Source organism: Cynocephalus volans, chromosome 4 (assembly GCF_027409185.1).
Source record: "Cynocephalus volans isolate mCynVol1 chromosome 4, mCynVol1.pri, whole genome shotgun sequence".
Classification (NCBI taxonomy): Eukaryota; Metazoa; Chordata; class Mammalia; order Dermoptera; family Cynocephalidae; genus Cynocephalus; species Cynocephalus volans.
The window spans coordinates 110,834,953-110,860,447 of NC_084463.1; the positions used below are offsets into that span (position 1 = coordinate 110,834,953).

At 35.7% G+C, this 25,495-nt stretch overlaps 1 protein-coding gene across 1 annotated transcript in view; it reads right to left on the bottom strand.

Moving 5' to 3' along the window:
* The window catches only part of RNF141 (ring finger protein 141), a 31,873-nt gene extending 7,144 nt beyond the window's left edge, over window positions 1-24,729 (bottom strand). Inside the window, exons 1-5 of the mRNA XM_063092698.1 lie at window positions 24,645-24,729; window positions 17,231-17,424; window positions 9,358-9,466; window positions 5,167-5,348; window positions 215-322 (exon numbers count right to left, since the gene is read on the bottom strand). Of these exons, the coding sequence (XP_062948768.1) occupies window positions 215-322; window positions 5,167-5,348; window positions 9,358-9,466; window positions 17,231-17,373 (542 nt within the window). The 5' untranslated portion in view covers window positions 17,374-17,424; window positions 24,645-24,729. The remainder of the gene's footprint in view (window positions 1-214; window positions 323-5,166; window positions 5,349-9,357; window positions 9,467-17,230; window positions 17,425-24,644) is intronic.
* Window positions 24,730-25,495: the final 766 nt, after the last annotated feature.

Here is a 25,495-nt window from a genome sequence, read left to right on the forward strand (position 1 = left end):
AAGTAAAGTGTCAAAACTAAGTTACATTACCGCATTTTATAAACCTTAGGTATAAAAATATTTTAACCAGTAGGAGGCATGCCATAAAATTCAATGTACTGAAAATTAAGATCTCTCATACTCAACTGCAATATTTTTGTACTTTTCAAAGTTTATTCATATATACTATCCCATCTGATTTTTGCCTATCCCATGAAGGCAGTAGAAAACTTACCATTTATCAATGCACTTCTGACAAAAGCTGTGAGCACAAGGCAGGATGAGGTCAGCTCGCCCATCCATACAGATACAACATTCTTCCTCATTGGTCAGCTGCTTCACCCTGCAATGTGAAAACTAAGCTGGAACAATGATATTCTCTGTCCACAGTATAAAGCACAATATGATTAGTGCAAAATCAGACTAAAATGAACTTATCTTCTAGGGATAGCAAATATTTCAGGAAGAAGTACTAAGAGGGGTAAATTTCATAAAGAAAGACTGGATAAAAGATAAATTCTGTGATGGTTAAAGAAAAGAAAATAAACCACAGGCCTCGGTCAAGCCCCCTTGCCCTCTGCAACCAGGCCAGCGAAGGAGCCAGCCCTGGGTCAGTACCTCCCCACCTTCTACCTTCCCCTCCCCTCTTCCCACCTCTCCCTCCCTCCACAACAGCTCTGCAACAACATCTTAGAATGTAAAAAAAGAAATAAGAAGAAAGAAAGAAAGAAAGAAAAAGAAAAAATATGAACAATAACTGGAAATACAAGTGGTCTTCAAAAAATTCAGGAGAGATTTATATTAGCTTGTAATTCAATTTTTACACGAACTTTTTGAAGTACTTCGTATTCAAGTCTTTCTAAAAAGAACTCAGCCTAATTTATATAAACAAATTCAACCAATATATAATTTATTCATAATGTAAGATAGAAATATCTCTAAAATATGAACACTGCAATCCGGGCCTTACAATGCTCATGCTCATAATGGACATGTACGTGAAAGAATAGCTTAGTCTTAATTATCAGGTGCTATGGGAAACACAAAGGGATAGAAAGCAATGTTTCTGTCCTCTAAGAGCTCTTTCACCTTCTTGGGAAGAAAAGAGATATTGAAACTTCTACTCCAGACACAATTTAAGAGTGCCCCGAATGAGCTATGTACCTTTGCACACGGTATTTTTCCTTCCTGGAATGCCCTTGTGAGTTTAGTAAACTCCAGCCTCATTAACTCAGCTCAAAATGTCATCTTCTCTCTGCTCTCAAAATCAACATGTGCCTCAATTAAAGGACTTAAACACTGAATATAATTGGCTGTTGATTGGTTGGTCTCTCCATAAACTGTAAGCTCTTTGAGTACAGGGCATTTGTCTCAGATTTTCAATAAATGTTTCATGAAGTTATTTCTTTTATTCATTGTGCTTCCTACTGTGTTTCCTATAATTCTTATGATATTCTTCATCAAACATGTATTAGTTTTATAATTATACAAAAACTGAATGCTTCAAAGTATAGCCACTAAACCATAAGCCACTTCAAATGCTTCAAAGTATAGCCACTAGACCATCTTAAGGGTAGGAGCTATCTCTAATGTTTTTCATTTCCTGCTGTGCTTATAGCACTGTATATAAGACATTAAGACAGCACCTTAAAATGTATTGATTTGAACATAAAACAATATAAATAAATGTCAAGTGTGTAGTACAAGCAGTAAATGCTAAGAAAGAGGAGATGAGTATATTTCGAACTTGTTAGAAGATGAGATAGAAAAATGATGGGATTTTGATGAGGACATTCTAGCATAAACAAAGCTGTGGAGGTAGGAAAAAAAAAGTGTGTGTGTGTGTGTGTGCATGAGTGAGCATAACAAGGAACCTGACATAATGCTCTGAGGGGAAAACTGACAGAAAAGACTGATTAAATATAGCAGAGATAATCTTATCCTTGAATGTCAAAATAGTTATGTTTGAACTTGTTCTGGTAAGCAAACTAGAATCAGTGTTTAATCAAGGGAAAGTGAACTCACTGAAATAGTAACTTAGGAAGATTAATTGGGAGTGCAATTTTAGGGACAGTCTAGAGAGAGGAAAACCAGGTAGGACCTTATTTAAGCAATTTACCTGAAAGATAATTAGGGCCAGGTCTAAGGAGCATTACAAAAGGCAAATCATTGGGATGTGGTAATAGATTAAATGTTATGCTTTAGTAACGGGGAAAAGAGGGCAGCCATTGAATTGAAATTGGGAAACCAAACGAAAATCTAGAAGGATGTGGATCTGATGTATCTGATTTTATGTATATACTCAGTTCAACATTTAAGTGCATTTTAGGTCTGTACCAGACCTGGATGAATTAGGGTCTTTGCTTTTGAGCAGCTTACAATCTTCATCTAAGGATGTAGACTTGGGTGTCAGTAGCAGAGAATATAACTGAATCCATAAAAAGTGACAATATTTTGAAGGTTAGAGCTTAAAAGTGAGAAGCAGAGGGCTACGAAGAACAGCATTGTGGATAGAGAGAAAAGAAAGAACAGGAAACACAGAAACAGCCAATGGAATCTCTACAGTGTTCACTTAATTTTGCTACTATCCTAATAGCACACAATACCATGAGACAGAAGGAAAGTCTTGCTCTATTTGTCCCTGTTAGACCACTTATAGATAGGAGAATTCAGTTCTATGCCCCACATTCTAAAAGGCATATTGACAGGTAAAGGATCACCCAGGAAAGCCTCTGATATAGAAACCCATATAAAGAAAGGCCAGGGGAACTGGGGATGCTTATCTGGAGAACAGAAAGTTCAGTGAGAATTGAATTATTGTTTTCAAATATTTGAAGGGCTGAAAGAGAAAACAGACTTGTTTGCTGGGATGCCGGTGGGCACAGCCACCAAAAGCAATAAGCAGAATACAGTAATAATTTAATACTAAGATAGTTAACTCATAGACATATTTATGTGCCAGGCACTATTCTAAGCACGTTATCATCAACACATTTAACTCTCTCAACAGTCCTATGAGGTAGATACTATTGTTATCAACCTCTTTTAAAAGATGAGGAAACTGAGGAAAGAGTTTCATAACTTGTCCAAAATCACACAGTTAGGAAGAGAGGCAGGATGTGAACACAGGCAATCCGGTTCTAGAGTCTGGGCTGTGCCACGCTGCCTAAAGAGAACCAGATTTTGGCTACTATGAGGAATATAAAGCAAAAGAGAAAACTTCATAGTGTTTAGAGCCGCCTGAGTATGAAAAGGCTTGCTCCTCTAGGGCAGTGAGTCTCACATAACTGCGGGTGTTTGCAGTAGTCCAACTTGCAAGGACAAGTTGAACTACCACTTGGCAAAATACAGTTAAGGACAGTCTTGCTATCCAAACTGTTATCCAAGGATCAGCAGCATTTGCACCACCTGGGAGCTTGATAGAATCTCGGGCTCCTCCTCAAAACCACTGAATATTAAAATCTGAGAACCACTGTACTATCAAATCTTTATGCTCCAGAAAGTAATAATTCAGAGATTAGAGTATGGCTGTACTGCCAGACAGGCCTGAATGTGAGTCTCAGCTAGATCAATTTGTAATCATGGCACTTATTTGTCTAAACCTCAATTTCCTCATCTAAAATGGGCCAATAATTGTACTCTAATGGAGTTGTGAGGATTTAAGAGTTTACACATGTACAACACTCATCACAATTCTAATACCTTATAAATAATAAATGTAAACCATTAATAAAATTATGCGTCAGATGTAAAGGTGAACTATGTAAGTGCCCGTTAAAATTTCCTCTGACTTGGAAAGTCTTTTTTTATAAATTAGTGTATCAGGGTCTCACTATAAACCAAAAAAACATACAAAGGCAAGCAGCAGCCCTAACCAACCAATCGGCCATTGAGTTACCCAGTCTCAAGGTCACGTGAAAAGTGATAACGCCTTTACCTCCTTCATTAAGATGACTGCAACAAGAAAAAAAGTATTACTTTCTTTTCATTTGCTGCCTTATAGCTTAAGCATACTGGTAAACATCATCCTCAGCTTTCAAAACACTTTTAAAAAATCACCACTCTGAAGAGGGAGAAGAAAAAAAGAAAATCAGACCTTGTCTTTGAAAGATGAACTTTATGAAATTTAGGAAAGATAAGGCCCATACTCTGAAAAGCATATTGACAGGTAAAGGATCACCCAGAAAATCCTTTGCTTTAATATTCCTCACTGCCTACAATGTTCTAAAACTCATCTGGTGTGTCAGTAACACTTGTACAGCTCAAACTTAGAAAACCAAATAATCCTATTAAAGAGAAACAGGAAATGATAAACGGAAAACACAATTTAACTACCACTTAGTATTTGGAAACCAATTGGTTCATAATGGACTGGAAAATGTAACTGTTGATGTAGCAATAATGTGTTAATAAGCACATTCTTAACTTTAAGGTAAAGGACAGTATCAATACAGATTTTTGCTGTCTACCCAAGTATGACAATAAGACAGGATGTCAACATGTCTGGACCCACATAAGCCTTTTTCCAATGAAGCAAGTACAAATTTAAATTATGGTCATTACTGTCAGATGGCAACAGGTGGGAGCTTCTACATGCCAAAAGCATACGCAAGAGGAAAAGAAAGTTTAAACAGAACAATAATATAATAGGCCTGAGTAAACAAGCACCATTGAAGAAAACTCTGGCTGACTTCGTTTCCTCTTGGTAACACAGTATATGCATTCACTTTATTCCTGAATAGACTGCCAAATCCTGGAGCCAATATTTATAATTTTGATGCTCCAATTAGTCAGACATTTTTAAGAAAAACTGGGATGATTTTGCCAAATTCTTGGTTCTAATTCTCTAAAGGGCGTTAAAGGCATTGACCGTTTAAGAACCTAAATACCTTTTATAAGGGAGGCACTAAATATCTCCTTTGTCATTAAATGCAAGTACACAGAGTGAAGAGTGGATTCCTGGAGATTGGGCTGACAGAAACATTACCTGATGTGAGCTACTTTAGTTTAGCTTTAATTTGTCACTGTAACAATGTCTAAAGCACAGAATAACCCCAAAACTGATCTGGGATACAATACCAACTGAGACAAAAGATTTAAGATGTCACACCAGTAAAAATACTAATGAGATTTCAGTAGTTTACACATTGGAAAATAAGTGAAACATGGTAATCATGCATTATATACCTTCCCATCCAAAGACTAGCTTGACAAGATGTTCCAGAGGATGAGTTTTCATCAGTTTCTTCAGAGGTAGAGCTCTGTGCCAATATTCCTGCTGCTTGACTTGTGATGTCTTTATACAGTTGAATAAACTGATACAAATTCATGATTCGTGATGCTTCCACAATGCCACTACTTTTGTCAATCTAAAAATACAAAGAAAATGGAAAAAGAAAAAAAGGTTGATCATCACTCTGACCAATTTTTCCAAGAAAGGGGGAACAAATAGTCAAATATCCTAGGAAACAAAAGTTTTCAAGATATGCAAATTACATGGGAAAGCAAGAGTCTGAATAAATGAATATCATGTCCTCTACATTTGTGGGCTTCAAAATACTTACATCAATTTATCTTATTTGATATTCAAAATAACCCTGTAAGATGGAGTAGGCATCATCCTGTTTAGTGTAGATGTGAGGTGACTTTCCTAGTCAGAATTAAGAAATGAATTTTAGAGATCAGTATTGATAATTATTTCACTTTAATTTCTTAAAGAGTTTCTTAATTAAAGGATGTATTTGAATCCAACAACCACATGCCATTCTACTATAACTGAAACAAGAGTACTTTCTTGTATATCTTTAAGTTCTATTTTGTACCCAAACTTCTAAACTAAAGATAATTAAAGTAAATCCTAACGAAAAGTGGTTGAGTTTTTCCCAGAAGGCCGTTTTGAGCTGTAGCAAAAAATTCATTTAATATGAAGTAGAACCTGTGGCCTAGAGGTTCTATCTCTACGGGCTGTACCTTTCCTGCCTCCAGTTTACAATCTAACATGCGGAGGGATTTGAAGCAAGGATAGAGGACTGCTTTTATAAAGCTTAGTGGAGTCATGAGTTGGGCATATATTCTTTTTTGAAATGACCAAATCCAGTAGGATGAGGGTGTATTATTCTTAGATGAAGAACTTGAAGTAATCAGGGAAAGGTCAGAGATGTGACAGACTTCTTTTCAGCACAGGAGATGGGATGGAAGCCATGAAATCTATTAAGTACATATCAAAGTAAACTGAAGAAGCAAAATCATAAAATATTTAGAAAGAAATGAAGAATACAGGAGAGACAAAAAGATAGAGGGACTTAAAACTGTGAATAAAGTTAGGTTTTAAAATGTGTTGATGGAACTGGGATATGAGAAAGTGAGGTAGTTAGGTTACATATCAGAAAATGCAATATTATAGCAACATTTGGATATTTGGAATGAAAACAGTTGTAACTAACATTAACTAATTGTTTACTATTTGAGAAGACAGTAAAAGAAAATACTGAGAAGCAAGAATAAGTCAGATTCCACATTGTGAAAATGGCATAACCAGCTCTAATAATCGGAAAGTAGATTAAGTTTTTTGGAAGGTAATATCTAAGTGAAGATACAAATATACAAGTCTCTTTGTAATAAGAGTCTGTACATGGGGTAGAGAACAAATGACAGGAATTATAGAGACTTATAAAATAGACGTTCAGAGCTGAGGAAACTGGGCCAGGCTTCCTCTTGAACTGCATAGTACAGAAGAAATTATGGAATAATTCATGTAAGTTTAGTACTGTAATAGCAAGGTTTATCACACTGTAACTATTGTAATCACAGGATTCCTGCAACAAATATTTGCTGAGTATCCACTATGAGAATGTTATAGGTACCACATGTACTGCTACAGGCACTGGTGACACAGTGTGTATAAAACAAAAATCCTTGCCCTCATGCAAATTACATGATAGGTAGGAGAAATAGACAAATTAAATATAAATTAGGTTAGATAGCTACATTTAAGGACTAGAAGAGGTGCAGGAACCTGGGTGGAAGATCATTCCAGGATGAGAGAACACGAAGAGCAAAGGCTGTTGTTAGGCAGAAATGTACCTGGCAAGCAGTCTAGAGTGGTTGGAACAGAATGAAAAGGGAGGAACGGTAGAAGGTAAGGTTAGAGGGTAAGGTGGGGACAGAATATATAAGACTTTGCCGATCACAGAAATGACTTTGGCTTTTATTCCAAGTGCACGTGAAGTCATTGGAGGATTTTGAGCCAAGAAGTAATATGATCTGATTTACATATCAAATTGCGATGTGAAATAGACTGTTGTGCTGAGAACAGATAGAAGGAGGACAAGAGCAGAAGCAGGGAGATCAGTTAGGATGCTATTGAAATAATCCTGGTATTAGATGATGATTGCTAGGAATAGGGTGCTAGTAGTGCAGATGGTGAGAACTAGCCAGATTCTGAATATATTTTGGAGAGACACCCAATAGGATTCACTTATGGATTGACTCTGGGGTGTGAGATGAAAATGAAAAGTCAAGGTTGACTACAAGGTTTTGACTTAGGAGTTATTCCTGGTTAGTCTAATCTAAACCATCAGTAATCACATTTCTTCTGCCAGTATATGTGTGCACAGGGGATGTAACCTAATATTGACCAATGAGTTGAGAAGAGAGTTCTGCTGGGTCTTTGAATTCACCAATCCTCGAGCTGTTTCAAGAATTTTCTGTGACTTGTAGCTGACGGCAATTTAAATGACAGAAGGAATGAACATTCTAGTTAAGCTTGAATTCAATAAGTAGAGGCACTGAAGTGAAATGTTAACAGCTATACAGTCTTAAATTAGTTAAGCCCGATGAGAATGAAGAGTGCAAAATCGGATAGTTGTGAATAAAGTAGAAAACATACTTTGAAGCCATATCATAGAGGGCCTTGAATGCCAAGCTAAAGAGTTAGGACTACTTTGTAGGCAATAAGAAATTGCTGAGAAGTTTTAAAGCAGGGCAATGGTCAATTAGAGTTGTGCTTTAGAAAGGTTAATCTCACAGTAGTATAAATTAGAATTAGGAGGAGCAGAATCTGGAGGAGTAGAGATAAATACAGAATCAATAGTAAGCTGGAGCAGAAGAGAAAGGGGCTTGAACTATGATTAGTCTCCTTGAGGGCATGGAATTTGTCTTATTTACCATATATTCCTAGTGTCTGGCATACCTGTGTTCAAGTGTTTGTATGAATAAACTGGAAGTAAAACAGTAGAGATAAAATTGACACTGAGAAAATGTGGAATATTATTTGAGTAACACCCAGGGGTTGTAACTCAAAGGAAAAATCTAACCCAGGTGTTCTTTATGGTTTGGTCAGGAATGAACTTCAGGGCATTCATGAATGTCCAATTTAAGGTTTATATGCATCTGGATGATTCTGTCTCTTTGTTTTAGAGCAGGGGTTGGGACAGGAGGTGGCCAAAAATATTTGTGCTTTCATTTTCACCAAAAGGCCTGTGGCCTCAAAAAGGTTAAGAACCACCTATTCTAATCGAACCCTTGGTGGCTGAGGCTTTCTAATATGCTATGACATGTCATTATATTTTTTGCACAGTTGATATATTCAATTATCTAAAATGCAAAGATGAGCTACGAAACAGTACATTGAAGGTGAAAAATCCATTCCATAATTAAAATTACTATAAAAACAAAACAAACTCTTTCTAGTAGATCTGTTTTTTTTTAAATGAATGAAACTTTGTGTTCTTAAAAGAACTCTCCTGAAATAAGTTTATTTTTTTAAAGTAATTAATTTATTTTCCCCTTAATCTCTCCTCAACCCCAATCCTACCCCTAGTAACCATAGATTTGTTGTCTCCTTCTGAAAGTTCAGCGTATTATTGTGGTTTCTTTCTTTCTTCCTTCACTCTCTCTTTCCCTCCCTCCCTTTTTCTCCCTTCCTCTCTTCTTCCCTCCCTCCCTCCCTTTCTTCCTATCTTTCTTTCTTTCCCTCTTTCTTAGCACCCACCTATGAGTGAGGACGTGCAGTATTTCTCTTTCTGTGTCTGGCTTACACTTAACATAAATTTAATTTTTAAGGTGTCAATTTAGAGCTAAATAGGGTGTCACCTTAGAAATCCACAGCTAACTAAAACCCAACATGTGAGGTAGAATGTAAGGATGAGAGTTTACTACTACATCACTTGATTTTAAAAGATCTCTGCTATATAGAAATTAACAACAGGTGAGATTCAAATAGTTAGCTGGAAGGCAATAACAGTATCAAAACTATGTTTTATGAGACCACCAAATTACTAACGTTTATTTCCACAATACTACATATCACACTATTAAATGTGGTTCTAACCACCAAAACAATTTAAGCTCAGAGGTAGATGTCTCTACCAGTCTCACCTTGGTACAGACCACCCGTACAATCACTTTCCAAAAGGCAGAGGAATCAGACCCAGGTTGTACCTCAAAAAGAAGATGTTTTTCCTGGCCAGAAGCCACTTTAGCAGTTCTGAAAAGAGACAAGTGCATTTGTTAACTTTCCAAGGTCATATAAAATAACAGAACTATGAAACCAGATCGAAGAAACACTTCCATACAGGGAAGGAAATATGAAGAAAACACACAAAGGCAAATAATAATAATGACTGTAATAACTAGATTCTTAAAACACAGGGATAAAAAATGTTTTGAACATAAACGTCCAATTTAATTTCAAAGGTATTTAAAGTAAATAGCTCAGTGAAATGATATTAAAAATCTCTTTTTGTCGTATCTATATCAGTGATTTTTAAATTGCTAACAAAGATACTTAGGAAAACAAGTCTAAGAAATCAGGTACATAAAGTTCAGCTAGTTTTACTCACCCAAACTTTGACTATTGCCTCAAATAAATATAAGGTGTGAAAAAAATCTTGCTTTTGGTTGAGTCCTTGTTCAAGCAACAACATTAACATAGCTCTATGAAAGTTTTTGTTTTATAGATAATTTGGGGCTAGATCAAGTGAAACAAATGAATTGAGATACTTTAAATATAGCTCTACTGTCTCCCCTATCACAGTAATTTTGAGAGCCATATGATTCTAACATAAAAATCTAACACTTTTAGAAGACAATTCAGTATCATGCTATCAACACCAATTTAAATCAGTTCAAAGACATACTTAAACACTGCAGATCCCTTTTATCATTACAACATTTCTTTCCAAGTACCAGTGGATATATCACACTTATCTAAGTAACTTACAGCTAAATGAAATGAGGCTATCAAAAATTAAACAACTAGCCTTACCACAATATTAAAGATGTCCGTGGAGCAACAAAATACCAAAAAGGGGGTGGGGCAGGAATGACATCAAAGTGTAGAGTCTGCAATGGTTTTTTCATTTTTCTTAGTGATCAAAGTTAAGCTGCTGTTAGTTTAAATACTCTGTTATAACTATAACATGCTTTTTGTAAGCCTCATGATAATCATAACACAAAAACCTATAAATACTAAAAATAAATAGCATGAAATCAAAATATACTATTAGAGAAAATCACTTAATCACAAAGGAAGACAGTAAGACAGGAATAAAGGATCCATAAAACAACCAGAAAAAAAACCCCAAAACGGTATTAACAAGTCCCTATATATCAATAATAACTCTAGATATAAATGGATTAAATTCTCCAATTAAAAGACAGAGTGGCTGAATGGCTTATAAAATAAGAACCAACAATATGCTGCCTACATAAAACTCATTTCACCTATAAAGACACACACCATCTGAAAGTGAAGGGATGGAAAAAGATATTTCATGTAAATGGAAACCAAAAAAAGAGCAGAAGTAGCTATACTTACATCAGATAATATAGACTTCATGTCAATGAGAGTAAAAAAAGGAAGGTCATTATATAATGATGGGGGATCAACTCAACAGAATATAAAAATTTGAAATATATATGCACCCAACACTGGAGCACCAAGATATATAAAGCAAATATTATTAGACCTAATGGGAGAGACAGACTCCAACAAAATAATAGTTGGGGACTTTTAACATCCCACTTTCAGCAATGAAAGATCCCCTACACAGAAAATTAACCAAGAAACATCAGAGTTAAGCTCCACACTAGACCAATTGGACCTAACACACATTTATGGACATTCTATCCTCCTCCCCCTCCAAAAAGAACATTCCATTCCAATGGCTGCAGAATACATTTTTCTCAGCAGCACACGGAACATTCCCTAGATTAGGCCATATGTTAGGTCACAAAACAAGTCTTAATAGATTAAAAAACTGAAATCATATCAACTATTTTTTCTGACCACAACAGAATAAAACTAGAAATCAATAATAAGAAGGAACATTGGAAACTATACAAATACATGGAAATTAAACAACATGCTCCTAAACAACAAATGGGTCAAAGAAGAAATTAAAAAGAAAATTAAAAAACTTCTGAAAACAAATAAAAATGAAAATACAACATACCAGAACCTATGGGAGGTAGCAAAAGCAGTTCTAAGACAGAAGTTTATAGCAATAAATGCTTGCACCAAAAAAGCAGAAAGACTCCAAATAAACAACCTAAAGTTATACCTCAATGAATTAGAAGAACAAGAACAAACCAAATTCAAAATTGGTAGGATAGAAGTAACAAAGATCAGAGCAGAAATAAATGAATTAGAGATTTAAAAAAAAAAACACAAAAGATCAATACAACAGAGATGGTTTTTCGAAAAGATAAAAAAACAAATAAACAATGAAAACCATAAACCTCTAGCTAGACTAATGAAGAAAAAAGAGAAAAGACTCAAATAAAATCAGAAATGAAAAAGGAGACACTACAACTGATAACACAGAAATACAAAGGATCATAAGAGACTATTATGGACAACTATATGCTACCAAACTGGAAAATCTAGAAGAAATGAACTAAATTTTCCAAGGTTGAAGAATAATTAGAAAATCTAAATAGACTAATAATGAGTACTGACATCGAAGCAGTAATAAAATGACTCCCACCAGCAACAACAACAAAACAGGAGCAGATGGCTTCACTGCTGAATTTTACCAACACTTAAAGAAGAACCAATACCAATTTTTCTCAAACTCTTCCAAAACACTGAAGAGGAGGAAATACTTCCAAACTCATTCTACAAGGCCAGCATTACCCCCATACTAAAACCAGGATAGGGCAGAGCAAAAAAAGAAAACTACAGACCAATATCCTTAATGACCATAATGCCTCAACAAAATACTAGGCAAACAGAATCCAACAAAACATTAAAAACATCATTCACCATGAACAAGTGGGATTCATAACAGGGATGCAAGATGGTTCAATATGCATGAATCAATAAATGTGATATATCACATCAACAGAATTAAAAAAATATGATCATTTCAACAGATGCAGAAAAAGCATTTAATAAAACTCAACACCTGTTCATGATAAAAACACTCAACAAATTAGGAATAAAAGGAATGTACCTCAACACAATAAAGGCCATATACGACCAACTCATAGCTAACATCAAACTGAATGGACAAAAGTGGAAGGCTTATGCTCTATGATCTGGAACAAGATAAGGATGCCCACTTCCCCACTCATTCAACATAGTACTGGAAGTCCTAGCCAGAGCAATAAGGGAAGAGAAAGCAATTAATGCATCCAAATTGGAAAGAAGGAAGTCAAACTATTCTTATTTGCAGATGACATGATCATAAATTATAGAAAACCCTAAAGACTCAACCAAAAAACTGTTAGAACTAATAAATGAATTCAGTATAGTGGTGGGATACAAAATCAACACAGAAAAATCAGTAGCTTTCCTATAAGCCAATAATGAAATATCTGAAAAAGATATTAAAAAAGTAATCCCATTTACTAAAGTTACCAAAAAATGAAACACCCAGGAGTAAATTTAACCAAGAACAACAAAAACAAACCAAACCCAAAATTAGTAGGACAGAAATAACAAGATGTCTACAACAAAAATTATAAAACACTGATGAGAGAAAGTAAAGAAGATACAAATAAACAGGACATCTTTCAATATCCTGTGTTCATGCATTGGGAGAATTAATATAATCAAAATTTTCATACTACCCAAAGCAATCTATAGATTCAAAATAATCCCTATCAAAATACCAATGACATTCTTCACAGAAACAGAAGAAACAAGGGCTGGACCATGGCTTACTTGGGAGAGTGTGATGCTGATAACACCAAGGCCATGGGTTTGGATCCCTTTAGAGGGATGGCTAATTGGCTCACTTGGGAGAGTGTGGTGCTGACAACACCAAGCCAAGGGTTAAGATCCCCTTACCAGCCATCTTAAAAAAAAAAAAAAAAAGAAAGAATGAAATAGAAAAAACAATCTTAAAATTCATATGGAACCACAAAAGACCCCATATAGTCAAAGCAATCTCGAACAAAAAGAACAAAGCTAGAGGCATCACACTATGTGACTTCAAAATATAACACAAAGCTATTGTAACCAAAATAGCATGGTACTGGCATAAAAACAGAGAAATAGACCAACGGAACAGAATAGAGACTCCAGAAATAAATTTATGCACTTGGAGCCAACTGATTTTCAACAAACGTGCCAAGAATAAATATTGGGGAAAGGACAGCCTCTTCAACAAATGGTGCTGGGAAAATTGGATATCCACATGCAGAAGATTGAAAGTAGATCCCTATCCCTCACCATATATAAAAATCAACTCAAAATGAATTAAAGACCTAAATTTTTTGAAGATCTAAATTTAAGACTTGAAACCATGAGGCTACCAGAAGAAAACATAGGGGAAATGCTACATGAAATTGGACCTGGCAGTGTTTTTTTGAACAAGACTACAAAGGCACAGGTAACTAAAGCAAAAATAGACAAATGGGACTACAACAAACTAAAAAGCTTCTCACAGCAAAGGACAAAATCAACAAAGTAAAAGAGACAACCTACAGAACGGGAGAAAGTGTTTACAAACTACACATCTGACAAGGGCTAACATCCAGAATATATCAAGAACTCAAACAGCTGAACAGCAAAAAAACAAATAACCCAACTGAGAAATGTACAAAGGACCTGAACAGACATTTCTCAAAAAAAGACACACAAATGGCCAACAGACACAGGAAAAAATGCTCAACATTACTAATTATCAGGGAAATGCAAATTAAAACCACAATGAGATATCATCTCACTCCAGTTAGAATGGCTATTATCAGAAAGAAAATAACAAATGCTGGCCAAGATGTAGAGAAAAGGGAACTCTCCTATATTGTTGGTGGGAACATAAATTAATACAGCCATTATGGAAAACAGTGTGGAGGTTCCTCAAAAGAAAAAAAAAATAGAACTACCTTATGACCCACCAATCCCACTATTGGGTATATACCCAAAGGAAATGAGATCAATATATCAAGGAGACACTTGCACTCCCATGTTCACTGGAGCACTATTCACAACAGCCAAGAGATGGAATCCACCTAATGTCCATCAACAGATGAATGGATAAAAAAACTGTGATATATATCCACAATGGAATACTATCCACCTATTTAAAAAAAAAAAAAGAAAAAGAAATACTGTCATTTGCAGCAACATGGGTGGAACTGGAGAAGATCATGTTAAGTAAGCCAGGCACGGAATGACAAATACCACCTAATCTCACTCATATGTGGAATCTTAAAAAAAAAAAAAAAAAGTGGTTCTCATAGAAGTAGGGAGTAGAATCATGGTTACCAGAGGCTGGGAAGGTAAGAGGGGGTAGGAAGGAGAAAAGGTGGATTAACAGGTACAAAGTTACAGGTAGACAGGAAGAATAAGTTCTGATGTTCTAGGCTGACTAGAGTTAATATCATAATATTGTATATTTCTAAATAGCTAGAAAGGAGGATCTTGACTGCAATCACCACAAAGAAAAGATAAATGTTTAGGTGATGAATATGCTATCTACCTGAAGTGAACCACTGTACAATATATGCATGTATTAAAACAACACATTTGTGTACCCCACAAACATGTACAATTAAAAATAAAATAAAAAGGCAACTAGCCTTAGAAAGCAAAGTCTGCCAGTGAAAATAATTCAGCTGTGCCAATTTCCAGTTCTGTTTTCTAGCTACCCAGCCATACTACTTCTGTATTGGTTTAACTTTACGGTTCTCAGAGAACACTGCATGTGAAACACTCAATTCCAACATATGGGAATTGGTTTTAGGAATCAAATCCAGTCAGTAGTGTCCTGTGCTAAATAAATAAAAGGAATATATTCTTTACCATAACCCGTGTATTACACAGCAAGCTTAGCTTGTGGATGATTTCATAAGGCACATTTTATCCAATATATTTAGGCCAAAGGCAAAATTTTACAGAACAGACTGGGATTATGATGTATATAAATCTCAAGACTCTAAAGGGATGGCAAATGTCATTAACTACTTTTCATTAGAGTTGAAAGTATAAACATAAAAAAGCATTCCGCTCTTATGATTCTACTAGATTCTCAATCCTATTTTACTCTTTGAAAATACTGTCCCAGAAGTAATGCTTCAAATACTACCATTTGGATGATTAAAAAAAAAAAAAAAAAGTAAAAATGTTAAGAGTTTTTAAAATCCATGACTACATTTTCATCGTAAAGGATCAGATGATACACATACATACACAATAAAATGTAAAATCTCCCTTTACTGCCTCCTTTTCCCACCATCTCCTAATCCAGAGACAAGCACTGAGAATAGTTACGTGTAGTTCATTTTCTATGCATTTACATATATCTTACTCCATGCAGTTTTTTTGTTTCTTTTTTTTTTCTTAAAGAATAAAATCCAGTGTTCTTAAAATAAATCATCTCCTAAGACACCTTTAACTTTTAAGATATTCTTTATTCTTCATGACTGGCTAGTAACAACAGACTCTAGCCATGTCAATAAAGACCATATTCCAAATTTATCTAAAGTGTCCCAGATTGCCAACTATGTCTCTTACCACTTAACACAGCTGTCATAAAGTCTAGGCAGTAGGTTCATATATCTTACTGTAAGCTATCAATAATGACTATAACATTATAAATTTATATATAATTTAAATGGTCCTATATTGGGTTTTTTTTTTTTTTTTTTTTTGGCCTTTCTTTGGGTTTAAGAGAGGTAATGTGGGATAGAGGAAAGAGCTTCGGACTCAGAGCCTAATCTACCATTAATAATTGGGTAATCAATTTAGGCCTTGGTTAAAATGTCCAACCCTTAGCAGAGCGCCTTACATATCGTGTGTACTCAGTGAATGTTATCTAAATTGAAGAGACTACAGAGAGAAACTTTAAGATTTCATTTAAGAAGCAACTTCAATAAGTTCTAATTATAGCTGGGGGGATAGAAGACATACATAAAGAAAGGGAGATGTGGGCTATAGGAAGATTTAATAGAAAGAAGTGACATCTGTCCACCTATCCCTAGGGAAGAAAACAGACAAGCAAAAATGTAGTATTTAAAAAGCATAGCGGTCTGGGCCACGGCCATTCAGGCACAAACAGCCCTGTGTATTTCAATCGCTTCTATACAGATCAGTATAAATTGATATGATAAAGAATAAATTCACAAAGAAAAGGCTAAATTCTATTAGGTATGCTCTTTAAGGCAGAGAAATTTATATTCAATCTTAGAAATTTATTCAAAAGAGCTAAGTAGGGATTTAAAGGTGTTAATTAAAAATATTAATAAGTAAAATAGTTTATTCCTCAGATGAAAATCACCTATTAATCTATGTGTATTTCTCTGGCAAAATAATGACTCAGTATACAACACAGATCTCTCTCTCTCTCTATATATATATAAAATGTCCAGTTCAATCTTTCGACGTGCAGCAACCTTCTCGGTGTTATTTAACTATCCTAGGGTCTTTCTCTAGAGCAGCTAATTGGCATAATCCCTTCTTGTTATGTACTTGTTTAGTGTTTTCAAACAAGAGTCAATTTATAGTCTATCAGAATATAACTGCTGAGATGTTGGGTTGTATTGTATTCTAGAACTGTTTCCTATGTCTGCAATCTGTGTTCCAAATTCCATTTTAAATTCCTTCCATCTCTTCTGTTCCCATTACATATTTTAAAAAGGCTACACAGAAAGTATACTTATAATAGGCACTCAATAAATATTTGGTAACTGCTGCTGAAAACATTAAGTCTTACCAATGAATTCGTTAATGCTTACACAGCCAGGACATATGGGGTATATGTCAGGGAGAAGAAAATGAAATAAAAAGAGCAAGGCTTACACATCATTAAGTTCAGCTACTCTTCCAAGAAATTCTTCATAAGTTAAGAAGCCACTTTCTCGAACCAATGTGACATGTTTTGCTACTTTTTCTGGTAACTTGTTAATAACCAACTGCGTCTGATCCGAAATTTGCTGTCCCATGATGAAATGATGTCTTTCAAAATCCAGAAAGAGTGTTGCTTCACATAGTTTCTGCCAAATATACATAAAAGTTACTTTTATATATTATATAAAAACAGCAATATACCCATCCTTCAAAAAAATTAGGAAAAACTAGGAAGACCTTTAAGTGAGAGTTCAATAGATTTACCCGAGTCTAAGGTAGAATTTATTCACATAGCTAAACGAGGAAACAGGATTCACATGTTATTGGGAGGGTGACAAACCTCTAATTCCTATAATTTTGCTAAGTCAAAAACCATTAAAACACACACACATACACACACACAGACATGCAAGTGATTATATTTAATAGGAAGCTTGTCTACCTTACATAATGGTCCTAAGAACACTTCCTGACTGCTTACTACATGTCAGACTCCAAGCTAAGTGTTTTCATATATTACGTCTTTTATTTGTTACCTCCTAAGAAGTAGACGTTATTATATCCCAATTTTACAGATAAGGAAATAAATAGATAAGGAAATGGAGCTAAGTGACTTATCTACAGTTACATAGTTGGTAAGTGCTGGAAGTGAACTCTGAACTCATGTTTTTCAGATTCTAGTGCTCACATTCTTAAGCACTATGATATACTAGCTCACGATATAATTATATTAGCTAAAAATTTGTTGTTGAATTACCTTATTTATAAACGTGCAACTTATTTTTAACTTAAAAATATATATGTTAAATAGATTTTTGGTTTGAAAAACCTAAGACAATTAAAATGTTAGATAGTTTAACCACCTCACATTTTCTGCTTAGAGAAAAAAGATGGTTATTTTGCCCTTTAATTCCTCTCAGTGTTTTTAACTTAGGACTTATGTAACTTGTTTTCTAAATATTAATAATTTTAGTTAAAAGGCTAGATCACTACTTTAATAATCTACCATTAATATAGATCAATAATTTATTCAATTGACCTTAAAATTTAATCACAAAACATTTATTTAACAGCCACTTACTCTAAAGTCTTGAAAGATACAATTCTATGTATTGTGGCTACAGAAGAGTTGGATGTGTTTGTTCTAGATAGCTCTTTTTCTTTGGTAGATAATGACTTACCAGAATAGCAAGCACTGAGAATCTGATTCAAATAGAAAACAAGCTAAATTTTTAGAATTTGCCTATAGTAATGTATTCAATAACTGTGAACATTCCTATTCAATACTAATAGTACTACTACTGACAGTAAAAGCACCTAATATTTGTTGATCACTTTCACTATATAACACACTAGTCTAAGCACTTCACATGTATTCACAAATTCGGTCATTTAAATCCCCATAGTAACCATTTTATAGATGAAGAAACAGGATGGTTAAGGAATCAGGCACACTAACTTGCCCAAAGTCATACAGCTAGTAGTAGTTTTTTTCTCAATTTTTAAAAATATAGAAAAAGAAAAATGCATTACAATTTAAAAAACCTGCTCCCCCCACCAAGAAATTCTATTTTATTTATCCATCAAAGACTATCATTTTAATTCACCCCAATTAACATCTATATCATATAAAGCAAGTGAATTAGTAACAATTTTATAGAAAAAGTTTTGCCAGGAAACTTGCTTTATCATTTAATCAAAAATTAAAGTTATAACTTTAAAATATATAGTTATAAAATTTAAATGTAAAGTTGCAAAATTTACATACGTAAATTTTTCTTTTCATATTAAAATTTAATGTACTGTATTTAAGGTTTATTCTTTTAGTTACCTTGAGTATAGGAAAAGTACAATTGTACTTAAAAAAAAAAACCCTCAACAATTACTATTTTGAATCTAAACCTACTTGGCAACAATAAATATCATATTAGAGAGATAAATGAAAGGAAGTTGTTAAGGAAGATCCGGCCCACTAAAAAAAAATCTCTGAAGGCAAAATTATATATTTTAAACATAGACAAGTGGATTTATAGCAACTGTATCCAAAGAGAAACAAAGATATTAGATTAGAGGAGGTCTCTAGGGTATTCAACAAAAGTGATTTCTGAGTTTCACAGACTAGTAAAATCTCAAAGCACCATGGTATTGCTCACTTCTTTTTATTCTAAGCAAGAACAGTTTCTAAAAATAAAAAAAAAAATCCCCAAAGCTTAACAAAAATTAAGAGTCTCATGCTCTACCAACTGAGCTAGCCGGACAACTTAACAAAATTTTTTAAAAGAACAAGTTATAACCTGAAAAGTAGGATAAAATATTAGAATAAACATCCTTCCCAAAGAAGGGCAGTAACTTCACACTTAGGTATACTATATATACACATATACACTACACATTGTCCTTATTTTTCCTTGTTCTAATCCAAACTTGTGAAAACATCATCAGGAGCCAATAGTTGCAGACTGGCATTTAGGGAGCCACTATGTTACATGGCCTTTATAAAAATTAGGTTCAACAAGTAATATTTGCCTAGTGCCGTTCTAGGAATAAAACAGTAAACAAAAGGAACATGGTTCTTGTTGCCATGGAGCATCCAATACAGTGGGGAAGAGGCAGTAACATACAAATAAATATACAACTGCAAGATAAGAAATGCTAAACCAAACAAGTACAGGTTCTATGAAAGCCTATAAATGGGCGACTTGATCTAGTCTGTTAGGAAAGAAGTCCCTGGGTAAACAATATTTGATTTGAGATCAGAAGGATAATCAGAGTTAGCTAGAGAAGAGGGGTGGGGGCATGGCAAGATGAGGATATTCCAAGCAGAGGTTACAGAAAGTGCCTGAGATAGAAAGGAGCCAGTTGGTGCCTTTGAGGTAATAAAAACAGTCAGAATGACAAAAGTAGAGAGGCAAAGGGAGAGGGAGATTGACACCAGGAGGTGTGGTGTTTAACATTTTTATTGATGACCTGAACTCAAGACTACACGCCTGCCCAATCTGTGAATGACCAAAACTGGAGTGAATGAATAATATCCACTGCATAACAGAATCAAGACTGAACTAGATACTGACCTTCTGAAACTAAGTAAATTATATTTAATATGATTAAATGTTAATTCTGAATGCTTTGGAAAACAAATTGCACAAAAATACATAGGTAAGATATGCTTAAAAGCAGTTAAAATATAAAAGGTCTGACAGTTTTAATCAAAACAAGTCAACAGTATAATATGGACACCAAAGGTGCTAAAATAATTCTAAACTCTTGCTAGAAGCAGATGTCCAGAGCAAGGAGCCTACTAATCCCATTGTGCTCTGTAATGGTTAGACCACACTGAAGGTCTGTATTCAGCTTTAAGCAATCAGACTTTTAAAGGGTATTAATAAATTAGAACATACATAAGATGTTACGGATCTAGAAAAGGAAACAAAGGGATTATTCTATATAATCACAGTTTGGTAACAAGATGGAATAACAATCATAGGTTTGTTCAAATATTTGAGGAGCTGTCATGTAGAAGAGGAAGTAACATTTATATTATATAGTTACAGAGAACAGAATGGCCAGTAAGTATAAGTCAGAGAGGCAGATTTCAGTTCAATATAAGAATATCCTACCATCTAGAAGTGGAAAGGGCCATTGTAATGTATGTGAGCTCTTTCATTGGAAGTATGGAAGTGTTTAAGTAACGATTAGAGGTTCATCTAATGAGTGTTACAGAGAAGATTTTTGCCTGGGTGGGAAGTGGTGTAAGTGACCTTTAACCTAATATTTTACTACCCAAATGAAACTTAACCCTCCTCTAACTTTCCTGTACCAACCCAATCAAAATGCAATAAGATTCTAATCAACCAGACTGAAACTTTAAATTATACCTACATTACCTAAGAAAAAACTAAACTTTTGAAATATACAGTCTCAATATTTAGTGTAAACAAATATGATAATTTAATCAATGTGCCATAGGGGAGGTAAAATTTCTTTCCCTCTACCCTCATTGAGTCTCTGGCTTGGTCTAAGAATCAGACTAACATAAGACAGATTAACAGGAGAAAAACACACAAATTTTATTTAGTAATTTTTACATGTACATGGGAGCCCTCACAAGAAAAATGAAGACTCAAAGGAGTAGTTAGGGCTGAAAGCTTATATAATAGGTTGGATAAACCGTGGTAAATTGTGAAAACATGATAAGACAAAGGGGTTTGGGCTAGGGCAATTAATCGTAGAAAAGTGACTAGGAAGATAAGGGTTACTTTAAGGTTTGTTTGTACAGATTTCTCTCAACCTAGACTGCCCAGCTTTGGTGATAAGAATGTCTTCCTTCCTCCTGGCACAGGGAGGCACCTTTCATGTGGGAGTTTCATCTCTTGCCTTCAGGAAGAAAAAGGAAGGGTAGAGTGCCTTTCTTACACTTGCTGGTTTTTAAAGTGCCTTTAACTCAAAATAAATCTTATGTCAAAGTGGCATATTTTGGGGTGACATATTTTGCTACCCTACATTGCCCATCAAAACCATATTTAAAAAGAAGCCTTAGTTGCTTATTTACTGAGTTAGAAAATGCTCTCCTTTCTTTTTGCATTGCTTTGATCTGCTGTCCTAACTTTGAATAATAAGGTTTATAATTTGAGGCTGCATATTAACTTGTTGTCTTGTAACTGCACTTGGTATCTGTGAAACCTCATCAATAACTGTTTAGATTAAAATGCAACACTACCTAGAGACTACTCAAGAGAGCCTGGAACAGTAGTTCTCAACCTGGTTCGGGAAGGAGGGTCTGAAATTTATGGTTTATTTTGAAAAACATAAAATAATGATAGATATTAATATCTATTACTAGCATAAAAATATGACTCTGTGATCTGTATACAATATAAAACCACAACCAAGAGGGCATGTTCACAAAAACAGTCTGTTGAGGCCATCCTCTAGTTATTTTTTTTTTCTTTTATTCACTTAGTACATTTTGATTCTTGTTAATTTGTTCATCTGTTAATACTAACTTGGAAAGAAGTTAAAAAAATATATGTAAGAAAAACGTAAAATTGTGAAAATTTATCATTAAAGTTAATTTAAATTGGGAAACATTCAGTATTTTATGTAAATAAAATACCTTCATCTAAATCATGGAACAGCATTACTGCACAGGAACATAATTTGGAAACCACTAGCATAGAATTTAATAAAAGACAAATCTCTGGTCAAGATTTCTCAAAGAACTAGCAGCTCTCATACTGTTGTGCCACCTATAACACAGTCCTTTCTAGCAAGATAAAAGTGTGCTTTCAATAATCATTTGAAGGAATGTCTAAATAAAAAACTGTTATTTTGAAACTCACAAGAACATCAAGAATTCCAAAAATGCCACATTCTCTAGTGCGTGGTACATACAAGTTGATCACTTCTTTTTCTAACAAATATATTGTTGTAGTTAAATATTCCTTATAAAAATATAAAAAATATATCATGAATAACTGGCAAAACAAACAAAAAACCAATCACAAACAAAGAAGACCCCACAAAAACTCTCTGAAAATTTAATCCATAATCCATTCATAAAAGGATTAAAGCAAAATTGAAAAGCCTGAAACAAGATGACCAGTTGACAAGTACTGCAGTATTTAGAAAACCTCTCTGAAACCTCTTCTCAATCAAATTTTGTATCATCAACTTCACTTACAAAAAACATATTTATAATCGAAATAATCAACTGTTTTGTCAAGTCAACTTTAACATCAGTAATAAATACCCAGTATGAGGTCCCTAAGGATATTTATTATTTACTTTATTACTCTTTGCTCACTCAGACTCTAGGTCTGTAAGCAGATATCAGCTATTTTTCAAGACAAGAAATTAACACAGTTATAACAGATATACAGTGAAACAAGTAGGCCAGTCAGAATAAGTGTAGAGTCCGGCGTGCCTATTCTGGGCTCAAAGATCCTAATCAGAAAAAAAGAAAAAAATTTTAGGGAAAAAACCAAAGAAACAAAAGACTATAAGAGGGTAGAGTACTTGGAGATTAAGAATATGGATTTCTAACAGCATCAGTGTGCTTATTAAATACATTTTCTATTTGGAAAAAATATACTAGGCTTATAACAATTTCTCTGGACGTTGCCTTTTTTGGAAAAAGGGAAGGGAAACATGTTAGTATTTAGACTTGAACCAAGAAGGATCAGGCTACATACGTCAAATATAAAGCTCACTTATATCAAATGACAAAGAATGAACATATTTTTGAAACATATAATCATATTCTAGAGGAAAATACTTAAAAACTGAAGCCAAGCAGCATGGAAGGAGAGAAATCCGTACTATTTTTGAGTTCTGAATTCAGAAAGCATCACTTCTCAGAGGGGTGACTTCAATACGTAGGCGACTAATTTAGGATCCTTAGTCCGTGGCAGTTCATGCCCTAGACAAAACTCTGAATGGATGGACCTCATTTTATAATAAGAAAAATGGGCGGAGGGGAGTGAAAGGAATAATTCTGTGCTGAAGATGTAAGAATCATAAACTGGAAGTGTTACAGCAGCTTTATAAATTCGCCAGAGGGAAGAACTGAATCCTGTGGCACTGTGAAATAGGACAGGATCAGAATACGGAAGCACACTGTGGGGATAAATTTCTATAATAGTAAATCTACATTTTGTAATAGGGGACAAATAACCGAAGAAACGATTTCAAAATAATTTCAAAGGCTGCTTTTCCTTCTGTGTAATCATTACAATTATTATTAGCTCGGAAACGGTTTTTCTCAGTTGGGTCTCAAGATAGCAGCAAGCTTGACAAGGAAAACCCTTTGGTAAGGGTAGCAAGCCCAGGCTGACTTACAAAAATGTAGGGTCAGCTAAGTAGATCGACTTGGCCTTTCAAAGCTACCCCCCAGGCAAAGGGTTTCTTATCCGGAGTGTGCAGCCTGGCGCGGCGCAACCCCGCGGGCGACCCTTGTGCTCGCTCTTCCCCCGCTGCCTCAGCCCCTACTCAAGCGCACCCGGACTTTTAACGAACAGCTAAGTCCAGAGGCCGACGAACTGAGCCGGCGGCAATATTCGAAAAACGGTTCTGGGCTCGAGGAGGAAAAACTCTCTCCTCGTCCCCCAAGAACCACTCCCAAAGCGGGACAAGCCACCTCCACCCCGGGCAATTCACACCGCCGGGCTGGGGACGGCGCGACCACAGAAGGGCCTCCCAAGCCAGCCCCGCGCCCTAAACCGAGGCCTGAAAAGGGAGGCGGGGCCAGGCCTATCGCCCCTCGAAGCCCGGCTCGGCAGTCGAGACTGTCCGGTGTTTGTACTCCCTGCATGAAGACCATGGAGCAGCTAGGAAAGGAACGGCGGAAGGACAGCGTTGCGGAACTCACCCAGGATCAAGGCATCGCACTCCCGGAAGCAGCGGCACCGCCTCGGCCCGCCGCTCGTTCTCCCAGGCGGCGGCTGGGGCGCCCGCGACTCGGCGCACCTCAGTGACGCAAGCCCCGCCCTCGGCGCGTTGCCTGGAGACGGTGCCCCAACCTTCCTCCCCAGAGCTCCGCCCCCACTCACGCCCCGCCTCCCCGGAGGAATCAGTACAAGCCGGCACCCGGGAGGCCATCTGAGAGGGTAGTGGTGGCAGCGAAGGCCAAGGTTAGTGCCCAAGTGGCGGCCAGAAAGGCCTAACCTGGCAGGCTCTTCGAGGCAGGGGCTCCATGGGGTGGCCTTGGGGGACAGCACGGCCGACTCCCGCCTTTACTGGCGCCATTTCCAGAGCGGAATGTCGAGCACCCAGCTGGTGTCAGAGACCTCACTGCAAGCCTCTCGTTTGGTCAAGGATTGGGTTCCAAGCCACCACTCACTAGGCCTCCGACCTCGCACTGATCATAGCTACGCAAAGATCATCTCCCTTCTCTGTCATGAAATGGGGACGATTGGGCTCACCTAGCTGGATTGTTAAGCATAAAAGAGAATACAGGGTCTAAAATGGTAAGCCCTAATAAATGGCAGCTATTATTAATACGAACACTTGGCGATATTATTGCTTTTCAGGACGTGTTAATCAATAATTATTGTCCATTAAGCATTTGTTTTGTGCCAAATCATGCACTAGACACTTTACAGACATTGTTGTTGTTTAGTTTGCTCAAAGTTATACAGCCAGTAAACAACATAGCAAGGATTTAAATCCAGGTATGGCTGACACTACTGCCTCTATGCTTAGCAGCTTAATTAAACTGCT